At 40.4% G+C, this 21,739-nt stretch overlaps 1 protein-coding gene across 2 annotated transcripts in view; it reads right to left on the bottom strand.

Annotated features, from left to right (window-relative positions):
* Nucleotides 1–1,496: 1,496 nt before the first annotated feature.
* SMTNL1 (smoothelin like 1) overlaps nucleotides 1,497–21,739 on the bottom strand; it is a 61,023-nt gene continuing 40,780 nt past the window's right edge. Inside the window, exons 4-6 of one of the 2 annotated variants that reach the window (XM_075217205.1) lie at nucleotides 5,490–5,641; nucleotides 2,968–3,142; nucleotides 1,497–1,701 (exon numbers count right to left, since the gene is read on the bottom strand). In XM_075217205.1, the coding sequence (XP_075073306.1) occupies nucleotides 2,998–3,142; nucleotides 5,490–5,641 (297 nt within the window). In that variant the 3' untranslated portion in view covers nucleotides 1,497–1,701; nucleotides 2,968–2,997. Of the gene's footprint in view, nucleotides 1,702–2,967; nucleotides 3,143–5,462; nucleotides 5,642–21,739 lie in introns of those variants that run through there. The other variant, XM_075217206.1, reaches the window with a different exon arrangement.

Raw genomic sequence — 21,739 nt, forward strand, 5'->3', positions numbered from 1 at the left:
TTGCTCCAAGCCTGCATGACAACAAATTTAATAGGTCTGTAGACCTGTGTTAATATGCAGGTCTTCTGCCAAAGACATAAACTGTGTTAGGTTTTACTATAATGAGCTATATAAAATTAGGTACAGTAGAGTGCATCATAACATCAAATTTTTCAATTGGGGATCTTGTCAGACATGGTCATTATCATTCAGGCTTGGAGCTGGGAGAAAAATTATATACAGTGCCATTATGGGGTTATATATGGGTGGGGGTTCTCTTTTTATTATTTTAACTCTATAACCCCTTTGAATAAGATAATTGAACCGACACAGGGTCCCCACCTTTTCTGCTCAAATAAATTACCTAATATTGTCTTATTTACCAATATTAATGACCACATACTAAGTATTCCTGCATTTTTAAAATACAAACAAGCCATGGATAGCTATTTTATTGCTACTACATGCATTATGATGATTCTCAACTTTTCAGCATACACTCATAACTGCGAAGAACCAGCTTACTTCTATCTAAAAAATATTGCATTCACTGACAAGTATGCTTGACAAATCCTGCATTTGTAGATGAATGTTATTGATCGTCCCACTCACCACTGAGCCCCCCATCCCATTCTGCAGTCATTTTATATTGATAATGCTGCTTTAAAAGAAAATATGAATTCCAAATATGTACATTACCACACATTGTGACAATTTTACACACGGGAGTACCTAATTATGGATTTTGATGACAAATTACAGGCTTATAGTGTATGTTCCTTTATTCCTTTCCACTTCCACACCACAATTGATTACTTCTTTGTATTAAAGGATTCATACATCATTAGGTAACCAGGTGTCCTGTAAAGGATACGAGGAGTTAAAGCCCACCGCTTAATAGTAAATGTCTTCTCAGGAGGACATAGAGAGTAAGTGAGGGTGTGGCATGGAGATAAAGGCTGTCTGTTGGGAATCAAATTACTAGAACATTGAAAGAGGTATGCCAGCTGTGGGATAACAGTAATAATTGATATGAGAGAGGTAAAATTGTGGAGTCCCTTACCAGGAAACTAATACTGTGTAGATGACCAACGTATACTGAAACATGGTAATATGAAACAACATGGTAAATTAGTAATTCACAACAATCTTGTGTCATTTTCCATAAGAAGTGAATAATTGCTGATTAATGGTAAACCATAAAATAGGACTTGTATTGGAGAATGTCGTTACTGCAAGTTGTTTATGTGGAATGATAAGTCAGTATTGGGAAGTAGTGGCTGAGGATATGAAGAATGAATAACGCGTTTGTGTAGGGTGATGCTTAGTGTCTTCTGCATTTCTTTCCAAAGAGGGCAAATTTGTGACCAATGGTAAGTGGCAGCATTGCCACAGGACAAGTGGAATATGGATGCTATATATTCCACTACCCACTCAGGAGAGTCATTCAGCCAGATCGAAGGAAAGCAGTACACAATCATGTTCCATGTGACAAAAGTCCACACTCCACACTGAGATCAACATTACATGACATATTTTTATTTAAAAATAAAGCTATTTTTGCAGACAAGACATGAACACTGAATTTGTTCTCTCTACTGCATATGCGTTTTTTACTTTGTGTCCTTCTCTAAGAACGGAGAGGCGGCAATCTGACAACTTGGCAGACTGCTTATGCGTCTTTGAAGAGACCTTTTATATGAAGTTCCATGTTTATGAAACCTGTGCAAAGAAAAAGGGTTGTTATCACTAAGTGCTATTACATAAATCATATCTAAAGAAGGAGTCTCGCACATGGATGGGCAGTGGAGATAGCTTCTTTACTATTTAATATATCTTGTGTGAGTATACAGGGTTCTTATAGTAACACAGAGCAGCTACATAGTGCTAGTCCACTGGTGCTAATAGATGTTATACTACTGTAGTTGCCCCCTATAAGAAGTGACTGTGCATATGAACATCACATTATTGACTGTTCTGATGTACAATCTACTAATATGGGTTAATATGGGCAACAATCTGCTAAAAGGGACAGCTAATAAGCAGCTAACATTTCTACTTAAATTATCATCAGGAGCCAAATTTCGTTAAGAACAGCACAATGAAATGGTCAAAATGAATCCATATCATGGTGCTGAATCTTGAATTTTACAATATTAAAATGGACTGTTTACCTTATAAAAATAAATTGAATGCAAAATTTTTAGTAGACATTGTTCAGGGGGTGATGTGCTGCTGATGGTACTGCTGCTAACAAGAAAGCAAGGAAAGGCTTGTAATGGAGACAAGAGAACAATGGGCGATGGAAAACACGCTGGTCCCATCTCCCTTGTTATCTGTTTACCAAATTATCCCAACACTTTTTAATCGACATTCAAATTTCTGTAATGATGTGTACCTGGCATTGTACAGTAAGTACTAGTTTCCAAAAGTCACCGGGACTTCTCAATTACCCTGTGTCTATGCTTATTTATATAGCAACGCTGATTAATAAATATACCTTGATCCCATATACTTTCTAACTCTCATCTATAAATGTGACTTCCTTATCAGTCTACTCTCTTATTTCCCACTTCACAATGAGCTATTACTGATCTCTGTCATGCAGTAAAGTGATCTAAAGTTGCTTTGTTGATGTGCTTTGTTGATTTGGCACGTCCTATAAACTCCGTTGCTCACAGATGTCCTTTATGGATCCAAGTTCCATTTTAATATCATTTTCAAGATAAATTGAGTCTACTTGTCACTCAGAAGTCAGCAAGAAAGTAATCCCCACTTCTTTTATAATCACCATAATCCCCTTCTGCGCTTATGCTAGCTAGCCTTACAGGGTACCAGGCCTAGCTAGCATTTTGCTAGGGACATACTTATTTGTCTGTAACTTTTTATTAACATTTTTTTAAAATGACCACTATATCTATAATTTGGTTATAGTTCAAGCATGTGTTACATTCAGATCATTAATGTATAAGGGTAATGAGTTCTTACCTCATATTTATTTGTACATCTTTGGTAAGCTCATGCCTTCTTGGTTTTAACCAGCCCCTTAGCCACTAGACTGCGGTACAGTTCTTGCACATAGGTGTAAACGCATTTAGAGTCTGGCACCTTCATACGGACCATGTCCTCCACATCCAGAAGAGGGGGGCAGTCTGCATGCTTCCTGGAGAAGAAGTGAGTATTAAAGAGGTGGTTGTTATTAGGAACAGGAGGTCTAGCAGTATGAGACCCTAAATAAGGACAATAGAAACGATATCATTGTAGAAAAATAGCACATATAATACAGTTGATCCTATATGAAAAATACTTTGCCGTTTAGACCTTGGACACACCTCAGAATTGTGAGAGCTGAACTGAAGACTGAGTTTGATCATTGACCTATACGTCAAAACTGAAAATTTGTACACATGGATGGAACACAGACATAAATATAGTAGTTTATTCTATACCCATGCTGTATTTTACATTATTAATTGTTTGTCTGGAAACTTAGCATAGTTTGTTTATTTTCCTGCAGTTTTAAAACCGTCATGCATCATGTGGTTTTCAGCCACAAATCGCAATGTTTCAGTCCCTCGTACCTCGAGAGGCCCAGCCCAGTGCTGAATTGCACTGGGCCCCTCCTGATACCCCTGGCCAGTGGGTACCAGGACAATATTAATAACATTTTCCAATTCCTAGTAAATATATTATATAAGACAAGATAAGAGACTGCTCCAGTTTGGATGCCTGGCTATTAACTAGTCGGGCAACCGGACCTTCATTCAGTTCAAATCGAGTGCATTGTTCTATCTGGGATATTTTCATTTCCCATTGGATAATGACACCAAGAGAGACAGAAGACATCTCTAAGTATCTATTATGGCGGTAGTTTTTTTTTTTTTTTTTTTTTTTTTTTTAAAGCTGGACAAATTTATTTAGAGCATTATGTGGGCACTACGATTTTTTATACTAGGAATGGGGGTACTATTAATTTATTTACAATGAATAGGGGCACTACTAAATGACTTACTATTACTGCGAGCATTACTAATTTATTACTATGGATGGGGGCTCTGCGATTTTATTAATATTACCCTAATACCAACCGGCCAGCGGTACCAGGTGGGGCCTAGTGCTATTCAGCATTGGCCTCTCCAGGTGCAGGAACCCAATAAGGATCACATCCCCTGCCCCCCAGATGTCTGATCTGGCATTTTTTTTCTTTAACTAAATGTATACTTTTTATTCTATTCTGATAGGCAAGACGTACAAAGAGCAAATGGTTTGAGCTATCTCTCCAGCGGTTTCAAACTGTGCTGTTTTAAAACATGATATGTTATGTGCCAAATCTCAATTCAGATCTCGCATTTTCTAAAACACACACTAAATCGTAAAAATTTATTGCGGTTTTGCCCTTTGTGTGAAACTAAGTTAATCCTGATCTTAATGCAATGAATAGAACACAAATACTGCATGTCAGGGCTTGTGACACCTATGTGTCTGAGGCCTTAATGCGGTATTGATGAAGTTTGTAATGTGCACTTCCATGACACAAAGTGCTTGTATTTGTGGATGTATACATATGTAGTACTTTAATAAGCAGGAACAAATGGTTGTAATGTGAGGAACGTGATGAGCAGATAGTATAAAGGTGGAGCAGGAAGAACAAAGAATAAGAGAATTTAACAGAGGAGAAATATATGATAAATTGGATTGATTCATAGATAGAGAGATGGAACATGGATAATAGTGCAATGTTAATAGCATAGGTATAAATTAACTCAATAATAAGGAGAATGATAACAAGAGATAGAGGATAATGGGGATGTTATGTTGATATCATAAAAAATAAGTAATTTCTTTCTAAAGGAGGCCACACAGGTTGACATTTAGTAGCTTGATCTGATCTCTGAACAGTCAGTTCTGAATCCAGTTTGGACAGACTGGACAAATGTAACTGCTAGGTGGTCAGGCTAAATGACTAGATACCATGGGGCTCCATTAATGTAGTAGGCCCATGACAGCACACTGCCATAATGGCAACAATAACTGTTCTACTCTATTTCAGCAAGGGCTAAATTAATATATGTAAGAATTTGAAATGGTTTGAGACCTATATGGTAGTTGGTGGAGCTCTATATACTTTACAATTTCAGACCAATTGGTATAAATCAAACAAATTGGCAGACAAACTCTATCTGTGTGTCCACCTTAAAGTATCACCATCTTTGTAACCTTCCAGTGACCACTTTAGCAGTCAGCAAGTTACCGCTATTCATAGGTTCATTGGCCGAAAGCACCATTTAGCTTGACTGATAAAAGGAGAGCTCTGTTCACCTAGCCACCCTTAAGATTGTGGCCAACTTGGAGACAGATGTTGCCATTCAGTGACAAGGCCAAACAACTGGATCTCCAACTACATGGCCACATTAAGTCTCAGTCTTCTCTTCCCAATCATCTCCTCTTCTTGTCCCTTATGTTCTTCACCATGCTACCCCTACCACTCTTTTCCAATCTGTCTTCCTCACTCTGCTGTACTGAATGCAAGCTGAAAGTTCTGTCTTCTGTTCTTGGGGTCAAGAGAGTCGTAGTCAAACGCATCAGGGAAGAAGGCCACAATAAGGGCACAGAATGCAAGCCCATTACTCCAACTGCTTGAGAAATTCTGTATGTCTACTCCCTAAAAGTCAAAAACAGAAAACATAGTGATGAGGAACGTTACAAGTTAACAGTAAGCTTATAATGTAATTCTGCACCATGTCTATTGTTTCTGTGATTAGGCATAAGTGACAATATATTGTTGTGCTAAGCACTATTTAGTTGTTTTAGATACATAGTATACTTTTACTTGTGTGCTATCTGTTAGTGAAGGCTGTATATGATTCCACAGCACAGAAGCATAGTGTTTGTGAAAACATTGAGTTCCTTGGAAAATACTGTCCACATGACACTTGATAAGGCACCTTTGTCTTTTATCTGCCTAGCTATTGCAGAATATAATATTTTGTTTGAGCTTGGTGGCTTGAAACACAACTGCCATCTACCAATGATCATTTCAGTTCTTCACAATCTTGACATCACAGAAGTTGTTAATTCAGGGCACACTCAAAGCTTGTTGCTGTATAAATATGTATTCCAAACATTACACTATAGCATTGTAATCTTGCAGATTATAGACGCTATTGCAATACATATCTTTATTTATGATACCTGGTTTCAAGTAGAGATGGGCGGGTCCGGTTCTCCGAGAACCGAACCCACCCGAACTTTGGGTATCCGAGTACCGAGCTGAGCAGCTCGGTACTCTCCCGCCCATTCCGAATCCAAATCGAGGCCGAACGTCATTGTGACGTCGTCGGATCTCGGGACTCGGTTCTCGCGATACTTCAACTTTATAAATACACGCCTCCACAGCAATCCATCGCCATTTGACAGAGGGAGAGAGCAGGGTGTAGTCATAGGCTAATTAGAGCAGGGACAGAGAATACCATATTGTTCTTGCAATTGCTCTAACCAAAATCGCTAGTGCAGAGAGGAGGATAGAGGTTTATTATTTTTTCTTCATATTTGGCACTCCCCAGCGCTTTTGGGGTGTCCCCCATAATTGTGCATTAATATTTCTGGCTGTCAAAAGTCATATCTGTCAGCAGTATCTACTCAATAATTTGTAGCACACCTCAGTGTTTTTGGGGTGTCCCCCATAATTGTGCATTAATATTTCTGGCTGTCAAAAGTCATATCTGTCAGCAGTATCTACTCAATAATTTTTAGCACTCCTCAGTGTTTTTGGGGTGTCCTCCCTAATTGTGCATTAATATTTCTGGCTGTCAAAAGTCATATCTGTCAGCAGTATCTACTCAATAATTTTTAGCACTCCTCAGTGTTTTTGGGGTGTCCTCCCTAATTGTGCATTAATATTTCTGGCTGTCAAAAGTCATATCTGTCAGCAGTATCTACTCAATAATTTTTAGCACTCCTCAGTGTTTTTGGGGTGTCCTCCCTAATTGTGCATTAATATTTCTGGCTGTCAAAAGTCATATCTGTCAGCAGTATCTACTCAATAATTTTTAGCACTCCTCAGTGTTTTTGGGGTGTCCTCCCTAATTGTGCATTAATATTTCTGGCTGTCAAAAGTCATATCTGTCAGCAGTATCTACTCAATAATTTTTAGCACTCCTCAGTGTTTTTGGGGTGTCCTCCCTAATTGTGCATTAATATTTCTGGCTGTCAAAAGTCATATCTGTCAGCAGTATCTACTCAATAATTTTTAGCACTCCTCAGTGTTTTTGGGGTGTCCTCCCTAATTGTGCATTAATATTTCTGGCTGTCAAAAGTCATATCTGTCAGCAGTATCTACTCAATAATTTTTAGCACTCCTCAGTGTTTTTGGGGTGTCCTCCCTAATTGTGCATTAATATTTCTGGCTGTCAAAAGTCATATCTGTCAGCAGTATCTACTCAATAATTTTTAGCACTCCTCAGTGTTTTTGGGGTGTCCTCCCTAATTGTGCATTAATATTTCTGGCTGTCAAAAGTCATATCTGTCAGCAGTATCTACTCAATAATTTTTAGCACTCCTCAGTGGTTTGCGCTCAGAATGGATTCAAAGCAGTCCACATATGATCTAAATGAGCAACCAGGTTCTGTCACCAGTCCTGATGTTAGTGTTCCCAGTACGTCATCTGGCCAAGGCGATGTCAAACAACAGAGTGTTTTCAAATTAGTGCAAAAAACAAAAACCAAAAAAAAATTTACTGTATTGAAGCGAAAAAGAAGTGTAACTGAGCAAAAGTTAAGTGACGATAAAAAAAAAATTGCAAGCATGCCATTCTACACACGCAGTGGCAAAGAGAGAATGAGGCCTTCACCTTTGGCTATTAGTGGCAGATCCCAAAAAGTTACCCAGGCTACAATTGGTGCACAACTACTGTTACGCGTCAAAGCTGAGCTGCAAGATACCAGTGAGGCATTACAGGAGAATATTTGCTCTGATTCACAAATGACAACAATCCCTGTGGAGAGTCCATCCAACAGTGGGATGTCTAATCGTGAGCATTCTGCTGATGTGTGCCTTAATAGCCCGAGTGTAGCCGGTGATACCCAAATTGAGGATGCCACTTTGGAATTAGAAGAGGATGAGGGGGAGATTTGTGTAGGCGACGAGGGCGCTAATGATGATGTTGATGATTATGATGCAGACAGATACCAAATTGCCTTTCTCAATTTCTATTTATATTCTAGATTATATAACGGCTGAATAGTTTTCTATTTTACTCCTAGTGGAGAGAGGATCTGATGCAGACAGATACCAAACTGCCTTTGTCCATTTCAATTTATATTGTACAGTATATAACGGCTGAATTTATTAGTATTTTATACAAGTGGAGGGGGGCCTAGAGAGACAGAAACCAAACTGGCTTTCTCCATGTCAATTAATATTGTACAGTCTATAACGGCTGGATTTTTTTGTATTTTATACAAGTGGAGGGGGGCCTAGAGAGACAGAAACCAAACTGTCTTTCTCCATGTCAATTAATATTGTACAGTCTATAATGTTTAGTATTTTATACAAGTGGAGGGGGGCCTAGAGAGACAGAAACCAAACTGGCTTTCTCCATGTCAATTAATATTGTACAGTCTATAATGGCTGAATTTTTTGGTATTTTATACAAGTGGAGGGGGGCCTTGAGAGACAGAAACCAAACTGGCTTTTTCCATTTCTTTACATATTTAACTATAAGTGTAGGGTGTAATATACATTCAAAGACGATGGCTGCATTGCCAATATGCATAGATGGAGAGGAAGACAATCTGTTTTGTGTGTAGAATAGGCCTACCAACGAAGAATTAAACTGTTTTTTTGGATGATTTATTACCTCAACAATTAGATTACTTGTCTCTAAAACAGTTGGAGCACTAAATTGGGTTAATTTAGGCCCAAAAACATGGATTTTCCCAAAAAATAGCAAAACAAAACCAAACAAAACCAAAACCAAAACCAAAACACGCAATGGCGGTTTTGCAAAACCAAAACCAAAACCAAAACACGACGGTAATCCAGATCCAAAACCGAATCCAAAACCAAAACACGGGGGTCAGTGACCATCTCTAGTTTCAAGTCACACATCCACTTTTTCTTTTCAGATGTTTTAGTAACTATACCCCTTGGTCTCATATCGCACACGTAAAATATCCAGTGGTTTCATGAATATGGATTTACAAAAAGCTTGAAAATGTGTTTCATAATAAACCTAACCTAGGTCATGGTTTACTGTGAAAGTGTCTGCTATTTTTAAATGGTCACAGTTAATTGGTCTGCAAGCTTATCAGCGCTTTATTGGCTTTGTAAGTTATCTCCAATGTAGTAAGTTTTCTTTCTCCATCAGTTTCCCTATTTCTCTAACTTGGCCACTAGACACATTAGCAACATTTAAGTGTCTAGAGACAGCGTTGTTCTACAGCTCCTGTATTACGTCTTTCTGATATTTCTTAACCTAGCTTCCAAGAAGTTGATGCCTGTTCAATTGGAGTTTGAGCAGTCTTGTCCCAAAAAAGATAAATCTGGCAAGTACCTCTGGCTTTTCCTCTAAGAAATTCTCATCTGCTGATTCCATTGGTAACAGAGAATTTTTGGGCATGAAGTTGACCTTGGTGGAATGGAGACATCTGAAACACTACATCCTTTTACTTTGTGCTTGAACCATGAAATCCACCAGTGCTTCCAGTTGGCAAAAAGGTTAAAGCGGCACACTTTAAAAGTTCTCTGGCTAGGCAAGCACTAAGTGGGGATTTCCAGTTGCCTGGAAAACCCCCTCCGGACAGAATATTTGGCTGGTTGGTCCCACCACTGAGAGCAGCCCCTTTGCTGCATGTGACTGAATCTACCTTTCCCACTGTATGTGTCCACACCGTCTCCTCCACTGATGGCATGTCACTTGTCGGGTGCACCATCTGACATGCGCGCTGCCCCATATATGCAGGAAACAAAAGAAGCAGACAGAAGAGTCAGCCACTGAAATTCACAATGTATATGTGTAGGGAGGGAGGGCTCTTACTGTAATGAGGATGGAGTCTGGGCCATTCATTTAATGGTGACGGTGAAGTGTAATAAATTAATAGTGGGTGGAAGATATTAATCTAAAGGTGGAGGCAATTTATTATTTAATAGTGGGAGTTATTTAAGTTAATAGTGGGGTCATGGTAATGTCTATCAACTTAAGGTGGGGTGATTAGGCTATCTATTTAATGCTGGGGTGCTTTGTGGCTATTAATTGAGTGTCGTGGGTATAAGGCACACTAGTTCCAAAAGGTGGAACAATAGCGAGGAAAATAAATTATCTACCAAATATAAGTTGCGCAAGATGTATGAAAAATATGTTTATAACTTTTCCCAAAAGTTTACCTAACAGGTATTGCCATACCTTGCTAAATAGCTGAAGGTCTTCTGGAAAAAAATTAACACTTTTTTCTTTTTTTTTGGATATACATTTGTACAAGTGATCAACAGACAATATCTGGTATGGGGCACCTCTGCTTGAAAGAGGGAACTTCCTTCTTTCCAACAATAGTACCCCATCCAGTAAGGGCCAGTATGTGGTAGATTAAGGCTTTTAAAATGCCTACCACTATCCCAGGGCTTTTATTTTTTTGTAGTGTATTGGTGTCAGGAAGGATGCTTTGTGACATCATTGCGCAGGAAAAGGCATGATAAATGTATTGCATATAAATAGTATACACGGGTATGGCATAAATGAATCTTGGTCTAGTATACTCTAACCTACAGAAAACTCTAATGTATAATAAATATAAAGTTTAAATGTAAGTGGCCTGCAACACTTTCACTTGGTAGTCACAAGTGATTCTGCAGCATCTGATTGAAAAGGGCAGGTGAAACTTTACATTTCACTATTATTGTCCTTTTTTTATATACAGTTCCATTATATTATGCAGAACTTTATATTCAGAGAATGTTTATTTATTCACATCAGTTCCTGCTCCTGTGGAGTCTACATTCTCCTATAGACACACAAGCATCCACACACCAGGGCAAAAACTGATGAAAATCAAAATAATCAACCAGGATGTCTTTGAGCAATGGGGGGGAAACAAGAGCACTGGACAAAACAATGGGGAGTACATACATGCTGCAGTGTATTGCCTGTCGGTGAAGGCAGGCGAGGTAATTTGGGGGAAGCTGTAGGAGAGAGGTGCTGATTTGGTAGTCTTTATAATTGGTGAAGGCTTGTTCTATGGTGCAGCTCGAAAGCACCAGAGAGAAAGGAATCATAATACTCTGTTTTTTTTTTTTGGGTGATTCAGAGCGGGGGGGGGGGGGGTGCGGCAGATTCTGAGAGGCTGCAAATGCTGAGAGGATTTAGACTCCACTAGGGAATCTAGATGCCTAAGAATCAAAAGAGCCCCTTTAAGACAGAGGGGGGTACTCAGCAGATACCATGAGGCTGCAATAAATGAAAAGCCTCTTGAAGGGATGATATACATAGGGGGATCAACACCAGTAGCATGTAACATCTGCTAAAGAACTGGAGGAGTTGGCGTTAAGCAGTGAGAGTAAATGTTGTCTTTTATTTGAACTGAGATGGCCTGGAACTCAATATTATTTTTAGAGATGGACGGGTCCGGTTCTCCGAGAACCGAACCCACCCGAACTTTGGGTATCCGAGTACCGAGCTGAGCAGTACTCTCCCGCCCATTCCGAATCCAAATCGAGGCCGAACGTCATTGTGACGTCGTCGGATCTCGGGGCTCGGTTCTCGCGATACTTCAACTTTATAAATACACGCCTCCACAGCAATCCATCGCCATTTGACAGAGGGAGAGAGCAGGGTGTAGTCATAGGCTAATTAGAGCAGGGACAGAGAATACAATATTGTTCTTGCAATTGCTCTAACCAAAATCGCTAGTGCAGAGAGGAGGATAGAGGTTTATTATTTTTTCTTCATATTTGGCACTCCCCAGCGCTTTTGGGGTGTCCCCCATAATTGTGCATAAATATTTCTGGCTGTCAAAAGTCATATCTGTCAGCAGTATCTACTAAATAATTTTTAGCACTCCTCAGTGCTTTTGGGGTGTCCTCCCTAATTGTGCATTAATATTTCTGGCTGTCAAAAGTCATATCTGTCAGCAGTATCTACTAAATAATTTTTAGCACTCCTCAGTGCTTTTGGGGTGTCCTCCCTAATTGTGCATTAATATTTCTGGCTGTCAAAAGTCATATCTGTCAGCAGTATCTACTAAATAATTTTTAGCACTCCTCAGTGCTTTTGGGGTGTCCTCCCTAATTGTGCATTAATATTTCTGGCTGTCAAAAGTTATATCTGTCAGCAGTATCTACCAAATAGATTTTAGCACTCCTCAGTGCTTTTGGGGTGTCCTCCCTAATTGTGCATTAATATTTCTGGCTGTCAAAAGTCATATCTGTCAGCAGTATCTACTAAATAATTTTTAGCACACCTCAGTGTTTTTGGGGTGTCCTCCCTAATTGTGCATTAATATTTCTGGCTGTCAAAAGTCATATCTGTCAGCAGTATCTACTAAATAATTTTTAGCACTCCTCAGTGCTTTTGGGGTGTCCTCCCTAATTGTGCATTAATATTTCTGGCTGTCAAAAGTCATATCTGTCAGCAGTATCTACTAAATAATTTTTAGCACTCCTCAGTGCTTTTGGGGTGTCCTCCCTAATTGTGCATTAATATTTCTGGCTGTCAAAAGTCATATCTGTCAGCAGTATCTACTAAATAATTTTTAGCACTCCTCAGTGCTTTTGGGGTGTCCTCCCTAATTGTGCATTAATATTTCTGGCTGTCAAAAGTCATATCTGTCAGCAGTATCTACTAAATAATTTTTAGCACTCCCCAGTGGTTTGCGCTCAGAATGGATTCAAAGCAGTCCACATATGATCTGAATGAGCAACCAGGTTCTGTCACCAGTCCTGATGTTAGTGTTCCCAGTACGTCATCTGGCCAAGGCGATGTCAAACAACAGAGTGTTTTCAAACTAGTGCAAAAAACAAAAACCAAAAAAAAATTTACTGTATTGAAGCGAAAAAGAAGTGTAACTGAGCAAAAGTTAAGTGACGATAAAAAAAAAATTGCAAGCATGCCATTCTACAGACGCAGTGGCAAAGAGAGAATGAGGCCTTCACCTTTGGCTATTAGTGGCAGATCCCAAAAAGTTACCCAGCCTACAATTGGTGCACAACTACTGTTACGCGTCAAAGCCGAGCTGCAAGATAACAGTGAGGCATTACAGGAGAATATTTGCTCTGATTCACAAATGACAACAATCCCTGTGGAGAGTCCATCCAACAGTGGGATGTCTAATCGTGAGCATTCTGCTGATGTGTGCCTTAATAGCCCGAGTGTAGCCGGTGATACCCAAATTGAGGATGCCACTTTGGAATTAGAAGAGGATGAGGGGGAGATTTGTGTAGGCGACGAGGGCGCTAATGAGGATGTTGATGAGGATGAGGTTGTTTGTGTAATTCCTGCACCAGTGGCAGCAGTTCTGGCACGTGACAAGAAAAAGGCCATTGTCATGCCTGGGCATAAAACAAAAAAATCCACTTCTTATGTGTGGAATTATTTCTACCCAAATCCAGACAACAATTGTATAGCCATTTGTAGTGTATGTGAAGCCACAGTCAGTCGAGGGAGGGACCTTAACCATCTTGGAACCTCGTCTATGTTACGCCATTTAACGAGAGTTCATGGCAAAGTGTTGGGAAAAGCTGAAAGTTCTTCCCAAAAGAATACAAGCACTCCCTCATCAGCTAAGACCCTCCGCTCACCGACATACCGACGGCTACAAAATACACACACCACACCATCCTCATCAATATCCTCAGTAGCGCTCGGAGTTAGCCCGGCATCCCACTTAAGGCTGGATGACTCCGGCACTATTATTGATTCCTCTGAAGAAAGCGTTAGTCCTGCTGCTGCTGTTGCTGCTGCTGGGGGTGAATCGTCATCCCAGAGGCAGGTTAATAAAATGAGCAGTCCTACATTTCAGCAATTAACTGTGAAACAATCATTTGCGAGGGGAAGCAAATATGACAGCAGTCACCCAGTCGCCAAGCGAATCACAGACGCCATGGCTGCAATGTTAGTGTTAGATCTGCGTCCAATCTCCACAATAAACGCAGCTGGTTTTTCACAGTTAATTGAGGTTTTGTGTCCGCATTACAGAATTCCATCGCGACACCATTTCTCCCGTAAAGCTATTCCACAACTATACCAAAAAGTGTGTAAAAATGTAGAGATTGCGCTGAAAAATGCCATTCTGCCCACTGTTCACTTAACCACAGATATGTGGACAAGTGGAAGTGGCCAAACCAAAGACTATATGACTGTGACAGCCCACTGGGTTGGTCATTCACCTTCACCAGCAGGAACAGCAGCAGCATGTACACCACTACGTAACATTTGTCACAGGCAGGCCACTCTTTGTATCACCGGCTTCACTAACAGGCATACGGCTGACAATTTGTTACGCAAACTGAGAGATGTGATTGATGCATGGCTTATACCACTCGGACTCTCCCCAGGGTATGTCATTTCAGATAACGCCAACAATATAGTGCGAGCATTACAGCTGGGTGATTTCCAACATATTCCCTGTTTTGCTCACACCATCAACTTGGTGGTGCAGAGCTTCCTACGAAATAACCGTGAGGTGCAGGAGATGCTTTCGGTGGCCCGTAAAATTTCAGGCCATTTCAGGCATTCAGCCACAGCATGTAGGAGATTACAGCAGCTCCAAGAGCAGTTTAACTTGCCCTGCCACCAACTTAAGCAAGAGGTGGTAACTCGGTGGAATTCCACCCTGTACATGCTTCAGAGGATGGAGGAACAGCGCAAAGCCATCCAAGCATATTGCACAAGTCATGACATTGGGAAAGGAGGGGGGATGTATTTCACTCTTGCACAGTGGGGAATCCTTTCAGTGCTGTGCAAGGTGCTGAAACCATTTGAAGTTGTGACATGTGAGGTCAGTGCAGACTCTGCTAGTTTGAGCCAAGTCATTCCTTTAATTAGACTATTGGAAAAGCAGCTTGATAAAATGAAGGAGGAGCTGAAAGCAAGCAATTCAGCAAAGTATGTTGGCCTTGTCGATCAAGTACTTAATTCGCTTCACAATGATCCTCGAGTTATTAAGATCTTGAACTCGGATCAGTACGTTTTGGCCACTGTGCTTGATCCAAGGTTTAAAACCTACATTGAGTCTTTACTTGTAAATGAGCGAGATGTGAACTTTTGCAAGGAGCTATTGCTCAGCAAGTTGGCCGCTGAACTGGGCCTCGGCTTGACGACGTGTCCTCCTTCACTTTCTCAAGCTGTTGCTCGTAAAAAATTAAATTTCCAAAAAAGAAGCAGGGAAGACACAGGGGGCAGACCAGAACAATTTAACATCTGGGCTGGTTTGAAGGATTTTTCAAAAAAATGTGTCACTTTGCCCATAACTCCATCCAATATGAGTATAAACATGCAAAGGATGGTGGAGGATTACTTTCAAGAGGTAGTTGATATGGAAATGTCAGACAGTCCCTTTCCTTACTGGGAAGAAAAGCAGGCCATTTGGAAACCCATGTACAAACTTGCTTTGCAATACCTAAGCTGCCCACCCTCCAGTGTGTACTCTGAACGAGTGTTCAGCACAGCAGGGAACTTAGTCAGTGATCGCCGTAGAAGGTTACTTCCCGAAAATGTGGAGAAAATGATGTTTATAAAAATGAACTACATCTTCCACGAGGAAGGCCTTCACCATCCAAGACATCCAAGCACTGACTGTTCTCTAATGGCGGATTCAAGCGGCGATGAATTGATAGTCTGTGATGATGACGTACACACTGATGAGGGTGAGGATTAAGCTGAAGATGATGCTGATAACATCTTTTTAAAACTTTCTATGTAAGTGTAGGGTGCAATCTACCCCCAAAGAGGAAAGGGACTTGTGGCATTTCCATATCACATACCATCTTGAAAGGCTGCTGTTAGGGCAATTTATCCTTAAGGGTAGGGTGTCATAGACAGAGTGACCCTAAACTGGCTTTGTCCATTTTTCATAATATTGTACAGTCTATAATGGCTGAATTTTTGGGTATTTTATACAAGTGGAGGGGGGCCTAGAGAGACAGAAACCAAACTGGCTTTCTCCATGTCAATTAATATTGTACAGTCTATAATGGCTGAATTTTTTAGTATTTTATACAAGTGGAGGGGGGCCTAGAGAGACAGAAACCAAACTGGCTTTTTCCATGTCAATTAATATTGTACAGTCTATAATGGCTGAATTTTTTGGTATTTTATACAAGTGGAGGGGGGCCTAGAGAGACAGAGTGACCCCAAACTGTCTTTCTCCATGTCAATTAATATTGTACAGTCTATAATGGCTGAATTTTTTGGTATTTTATACAAGTGGAGGGGGGCCTTGAGAGACAGAAACCAAACTGGCTTTTTCCATTTCTTTACATATTTAACTATAAGTGTAGGGTGTAATATACATTCAAAGACGATGGCTGCATTGCCAATATGCATAAATGGAGAGGAAGACAATCTGTTTTGTGTGTAGAATAGGCCTACCAACGAAGAATTAAACTGTTTTTTTGGATGATTTATTACCTCAACAATTAGATTACTTGTCTCTAAAACAGTTGGAGCACTAAATTGGGTTAATTTAGGCCCAAAAACATGGATTTTCCAAAAAAATAGCAAAACAAAACCAAACAAAACCAAAACCAAAACCAAAACACGCAATGGCGGTTTTGCAAAACCAAAACCAAAACCAAAACGCGACGGTAATCCAGATCCAAAACCGAATCCAAAACCAAAACACGGGGGTCAGTGACCATCTCTAATTATTTTAAACATCTTGCACTGCACCACCACTAGTGTCCACTCCACACAACCTGTATTAAATATCTGAGTTTTCAGAGGACCATCTGGTCTTGGATGCCACACCAACGCCATAGACAGAGCTAAAGAGGAGGGCAACAGCGAGTGGGGTATCACACTGCAGCCTGGCAGCCCAAGAAAGTGTACATGCAGTACCAGCAGGATTTCACAGCAAGCAGATATTGCCCTGGCTAGAATCAACCCCAAAGCAACAATGCAATCTATTGTGCATGTACTGAAATATTATTATTATTTTACTTTACATGTAAGGTGCCACAGTGCTCTATAGCACCTGACAGTGGGAGAAACACGACATACGTAAAACAGGGACATACAAAGTAGACAAAATAAATGCAGACATTAAAATAAATGGTAGGGATGGCCATAAGAGACCTTACAATTGAGTTGGAAAAGGGTATAGTTGACTGAAGAGCATCAAGTATAGCTCAGAGTAGAGAGTGGTACAGTCGTGAAGTTGTACTAATGTGAACTAAGTTGTTCTAATTAGAAGGCGGGTTTTCAGTGAGTATTGAAAGATTTGAAAGCTGGGGAGAATCTGATTGGGCTTGGTAAGGAATCGGATACATGTGCAGTGGCATAGAAGAAATCTTGTAGGCATGAGTGAGAGGTGGTAATAAAACATTAGGCAAAGCGCATGTCAGAGGTAGGTCTAAGAAGGCATGAGAGAGAGTATGAGGGAACGGTATCTACCAAGGCTGAACAACCTACCGAGTTCCCCTGTATGTGAATAAATACTTACACCCAGGCAGATATCCAACTTAACCAATGATAGCTTTTATTAATGGAACAGCAACAACAGGCACAAAACAAGCATATGTACAGGAGTAACAATTACAGGTATGCACAATGGACATAAAAGTAGAACATACAATACAATACCGGTCCTATTATGGCCACCTTGGGAAATCCGACTATAGGCGACTATAGCCCCAGTGACTGCCAGCAGGGCAGTGGTCTGGCTTCACTGTCACCTCTCTTTTGGCGAGCACACAGATTCACAAGACCTGGGGTTACTTATTCAAAGGAAGAGGAACAAGGGTCCTCCCAGTCCTTCTCCCGATCTATGTCCTCCGTCACCTGGCAGGAACCAAGCCTCCTACACCAGACTGATCTTTCCTCCATTAACCCCCATGACACTCCACTGCTCTTTTTTATTCCCACAGAATAGCCTCAGGCTGTAGGGGTGTGTTTACTGTCTGCTGGGTCTTAGGATATTCAGGCATAGGAATACAATACACATTTCCTAATTAAGGTGCTTAAATCAGACACAGAAAGCCACCATGTCTGGCTTGTGAATACACTACTAAACATTATCTTGTTTGCCTACAGATGTAGCTAAAAATCACAATATTACAGTTTCTCATTTTTAGCCTGTAACGTGTGGTTTACTAGCATTGTAAATAGCAGGTTAAAATATACACACTCCTTATAAATGGTTACATCATAATGTAAAGGTGACTATTCACTCTATTGTGTTTTAAACATAACACTTGCCTGACTAGATTTTAACAGAGGAGGGGACGCTAACCATAGCTAGATCTCCTGTTGTTTAGGTAAACAAAGATAGCTTCTGTTAAACAATAGTCTGGTCTACCTGATAACATAATTATTGATGTATGTGTCTACAGATCTGGAATACACATAGACTTACTCCTTTGGCATAAGTGAACAATAGGAGGCCATCAGACTAATAGGAATACCTCACCTACAGTATAATAGATAACATAATACAATATATATTATATATTATTAATATCATATATTACCAATCTTAAAGTTAATATTCAAACACAGTATGGGGGTGAGCACAGACATGCTATGGGAATGAAAACACACATACGGAATACACAGTCATAATGTGTGCTAGGGCAGACACTCTAGGGGGACATTGGGATAAAAACTTTAACAGTATTGTGACAGAGAGTATTTCGAGATGAGGTTTGAGATGTATGAAAAGATGGTGGTGTTGTAGGATCTGTTGGAAAGGGTGAGTAACTTGATTTTGGAGGATATGGAGAGCTATAGTAAGGATTTATCAGAGTGGTGTACTGGATGTGGAGTGGAGAGAGGAAGATCAGTCTTGACATGGTATTTCTGATGGATTGAAGCAGGGATAGAAAGGACAGAGGAATGCCAGATAGGAGGAGATTGCAGTAGTCAAGGTGGGAGATAATTAAAAAATGAATAAGAGTTTTGGTTGCATCTTGAGTAACACAAATGTGTATCATAAGAATATTACAAGTAAAGTAGAGAGCAGATTCAAGTGTGACACAAAGGCAATATGGTTTGAGAGATGAAAAAAATTAGGTGTTGCTGACAGTGAGTAAGATTTGAATGGAGGTGGAGTTTCTGCGAGGAAGAGAGATGATAAGCTCTGTTTGGTTATGTTCAACTTTATTTAGAACGAGGACATTTATGTGGAGATAGTAAAAAAGACAGTTGGTCATGCAAGATAGTTGAGACGGTGCTCCAGAAATGCAGCTCCAGTGTGTGGGCATGCCTCTCCCTGATGACATCATCACAGTGAGCGAAGTTTAGGACACAGAAATCCAGGAGGGAGTACCTTTGTCACAAATCGGGGTCTTAGTCCTATTTTCACCACTCGGCGGTACCATATCACCGTACATCTCCATTTTGGCCGAAGGTAGCATTCTATCCTGGAACAAGTGTGACTTCTATTTGCTAGTACTGGAGGCTGCCATCTTGGGTGAGACATTTATTAAACATCCTGCTGAGTCTGAACACCTGATCTCTTCCACCAATTCACCAATTAGCTTCCTCTGCAAACTATAAGATCTCCTCCTACACTCAGCAAATTGCCAGTGCAACACTTTCCTAGTTCCTGGTTCCAGACTACCACAGTTGCTGTTTGTTTGCTGCTTCATATTGTTACTAATACATGGACTTCAATCATTTACCCTTTGTGTACATTCAGATACATCTTGTCGCTGTTATATGGACTTTAAACCATTAACCCTCTGTGTGAATTCAGCTTCATCTTGTTGCTGTTATATGGACTTCAAACCAGTAACCCTTTGTCAAAATTCAGCCTCACTCTGCTTGCTGTGATACAAACGTTAAACCATTAACCCTTTTTGTGAATTCAGCTTCACTCTGCTTGCTGAAATAAAGACTTTGGCTATTTATTTCTCGTGTGGAATCACCTTCATTCTATCTGCTCGTGTATAGTTTCCAGCTGTTACTTCCTGTGTGGATCCTCCTCTCATCACTCTATTCCTGTCTCTCCTACTGGCTATCTGGGGTAGCAGGTTGTTGTTCTGAATCATCCACTTTCTGGAGCCATCTCTGTGTCTCGGAGTACCGACTTCCAGTTCCAGGCCTACCTCAGGTTTTAAGTTCTGAGTTGTCCAGGACCAGCTCCAGGTTTATTCTGTTCAGGAAGTTGCCACCCCCAGTATAGTCTCTGCCTGAGTTCTGACTCTTCCCAGTCCCAGTTGTGGTACTATATTCCTCTGAGTTTCTGAGTTCTTGGCAGTATTGAGTCTCTGGTCGTGGGGTCCGGCCCTCCCTGTTCCCACGTCCAGGTTCCAGTCCATCAGGTCCAAATTCCAGTTGAATATTCCAGTACGGAGTCCAGTCCGGTATTGCTCCTCCTAGCGTCTGGTATACAGGAATCAAGGTACCCCTATGAGCAAGAAACTCATTCGGCCTCCCAGTTTCCACTATATCCCTGCCAAAGCTAACCTCAAGGGTCCCGAGACGGTTCCCAGAAACACTATTGCCATGACAACCTTAATGGCCGCTAGCTACAAACTGCAGCCTGAGCACGTGCAATGTGCCGCATATGTGCAGAATATGAACTGCCCGGATGCCGGTTCATACTTAACAGGTCACATGAGAACAGCAAGGCTTGATGAATCCTCACTCTTAGCAATATGCATCTGAGGGGGCGGTAAAGGTCACCAGAGCAGGCTGGGAGAATTGGTCCTAAGCTATATAAGATCCAGTCTCTCTACCACTGCACTACAGAAAACACTTAGCTGTTTCCAGAATGCCTTTAGTATGCTTCCCTGTACACTCTGCATCTTCAGCACGCTTCCACGCTACTTGGTGCTAACTCTGCAATATTCACTAACTATTCCTTGCATTATAACTTTATACTATCTGCAATTTACTGTTCTGCTGCAATGCACTGTTTTTATTACCACTATGATATCTTCAATATAACCCTATACTATCTTCAATATGTAATACAGTAACCATAATTCTGCAATACTGTTAGTTTAACCCTGAATGTCTAACACCTGCAATAAGTTTTTATATTAATCCTATCTATCCTTCTTCACACACACTCTCTCACATACTCGTTCTCTCCTCACACACATGTGCTCTCACACGCTCTCTTATCCAACATGATAAAACATGCTCACATTCTCACTCAAGTCCCTTCTCCATGCACACATGCACACATGCACTCATGCATGCTTGCTCGCTCTCTCAACATATAGAAACGAGTACACAGAGAAGAAAGACTGATGCCACACACACGCAAAAACACATTACTTCTATATTTATACATAAACATTTCACACATATATACATACACATTAAAGGATCCCTGTAGTTACATGCATACGTAAATAAAGGATTACTAAAATATAAAGGTAACAAAGTCACATACTGGGATTTAAATTGTGAACTCACTTCTCACGGTGGTTTAGTAACATCTTGCCTGGTAAACTGTAATGTACCGTATGTAAGGATTATATGTACTGTATATATGATTTGAGTTATCTCTGTAAAGTAAAAGATTTTGTATCCTATGTTTGTCTATGTGTTTCTGATAACAGAGAAAGGATGAATGGATGGTGTGTCTATAATTGTAAT

This window comes from Mixophyes fleayi, chromosome 6 (assembly GCF_038048845.1).
Source record: "Mixophyes fleayi isolate aMixFle1 chromosome 6, aMixFle1.hap1, whole genome shotgun sequence".
Classification (NCBI taxonomy): domain Eukaryota; kingdom Metazoa; phylum Chordata; class Amphibia; order Anura; family Limnodynastidae; genus Mixophyes; species Mixophyes fleayi.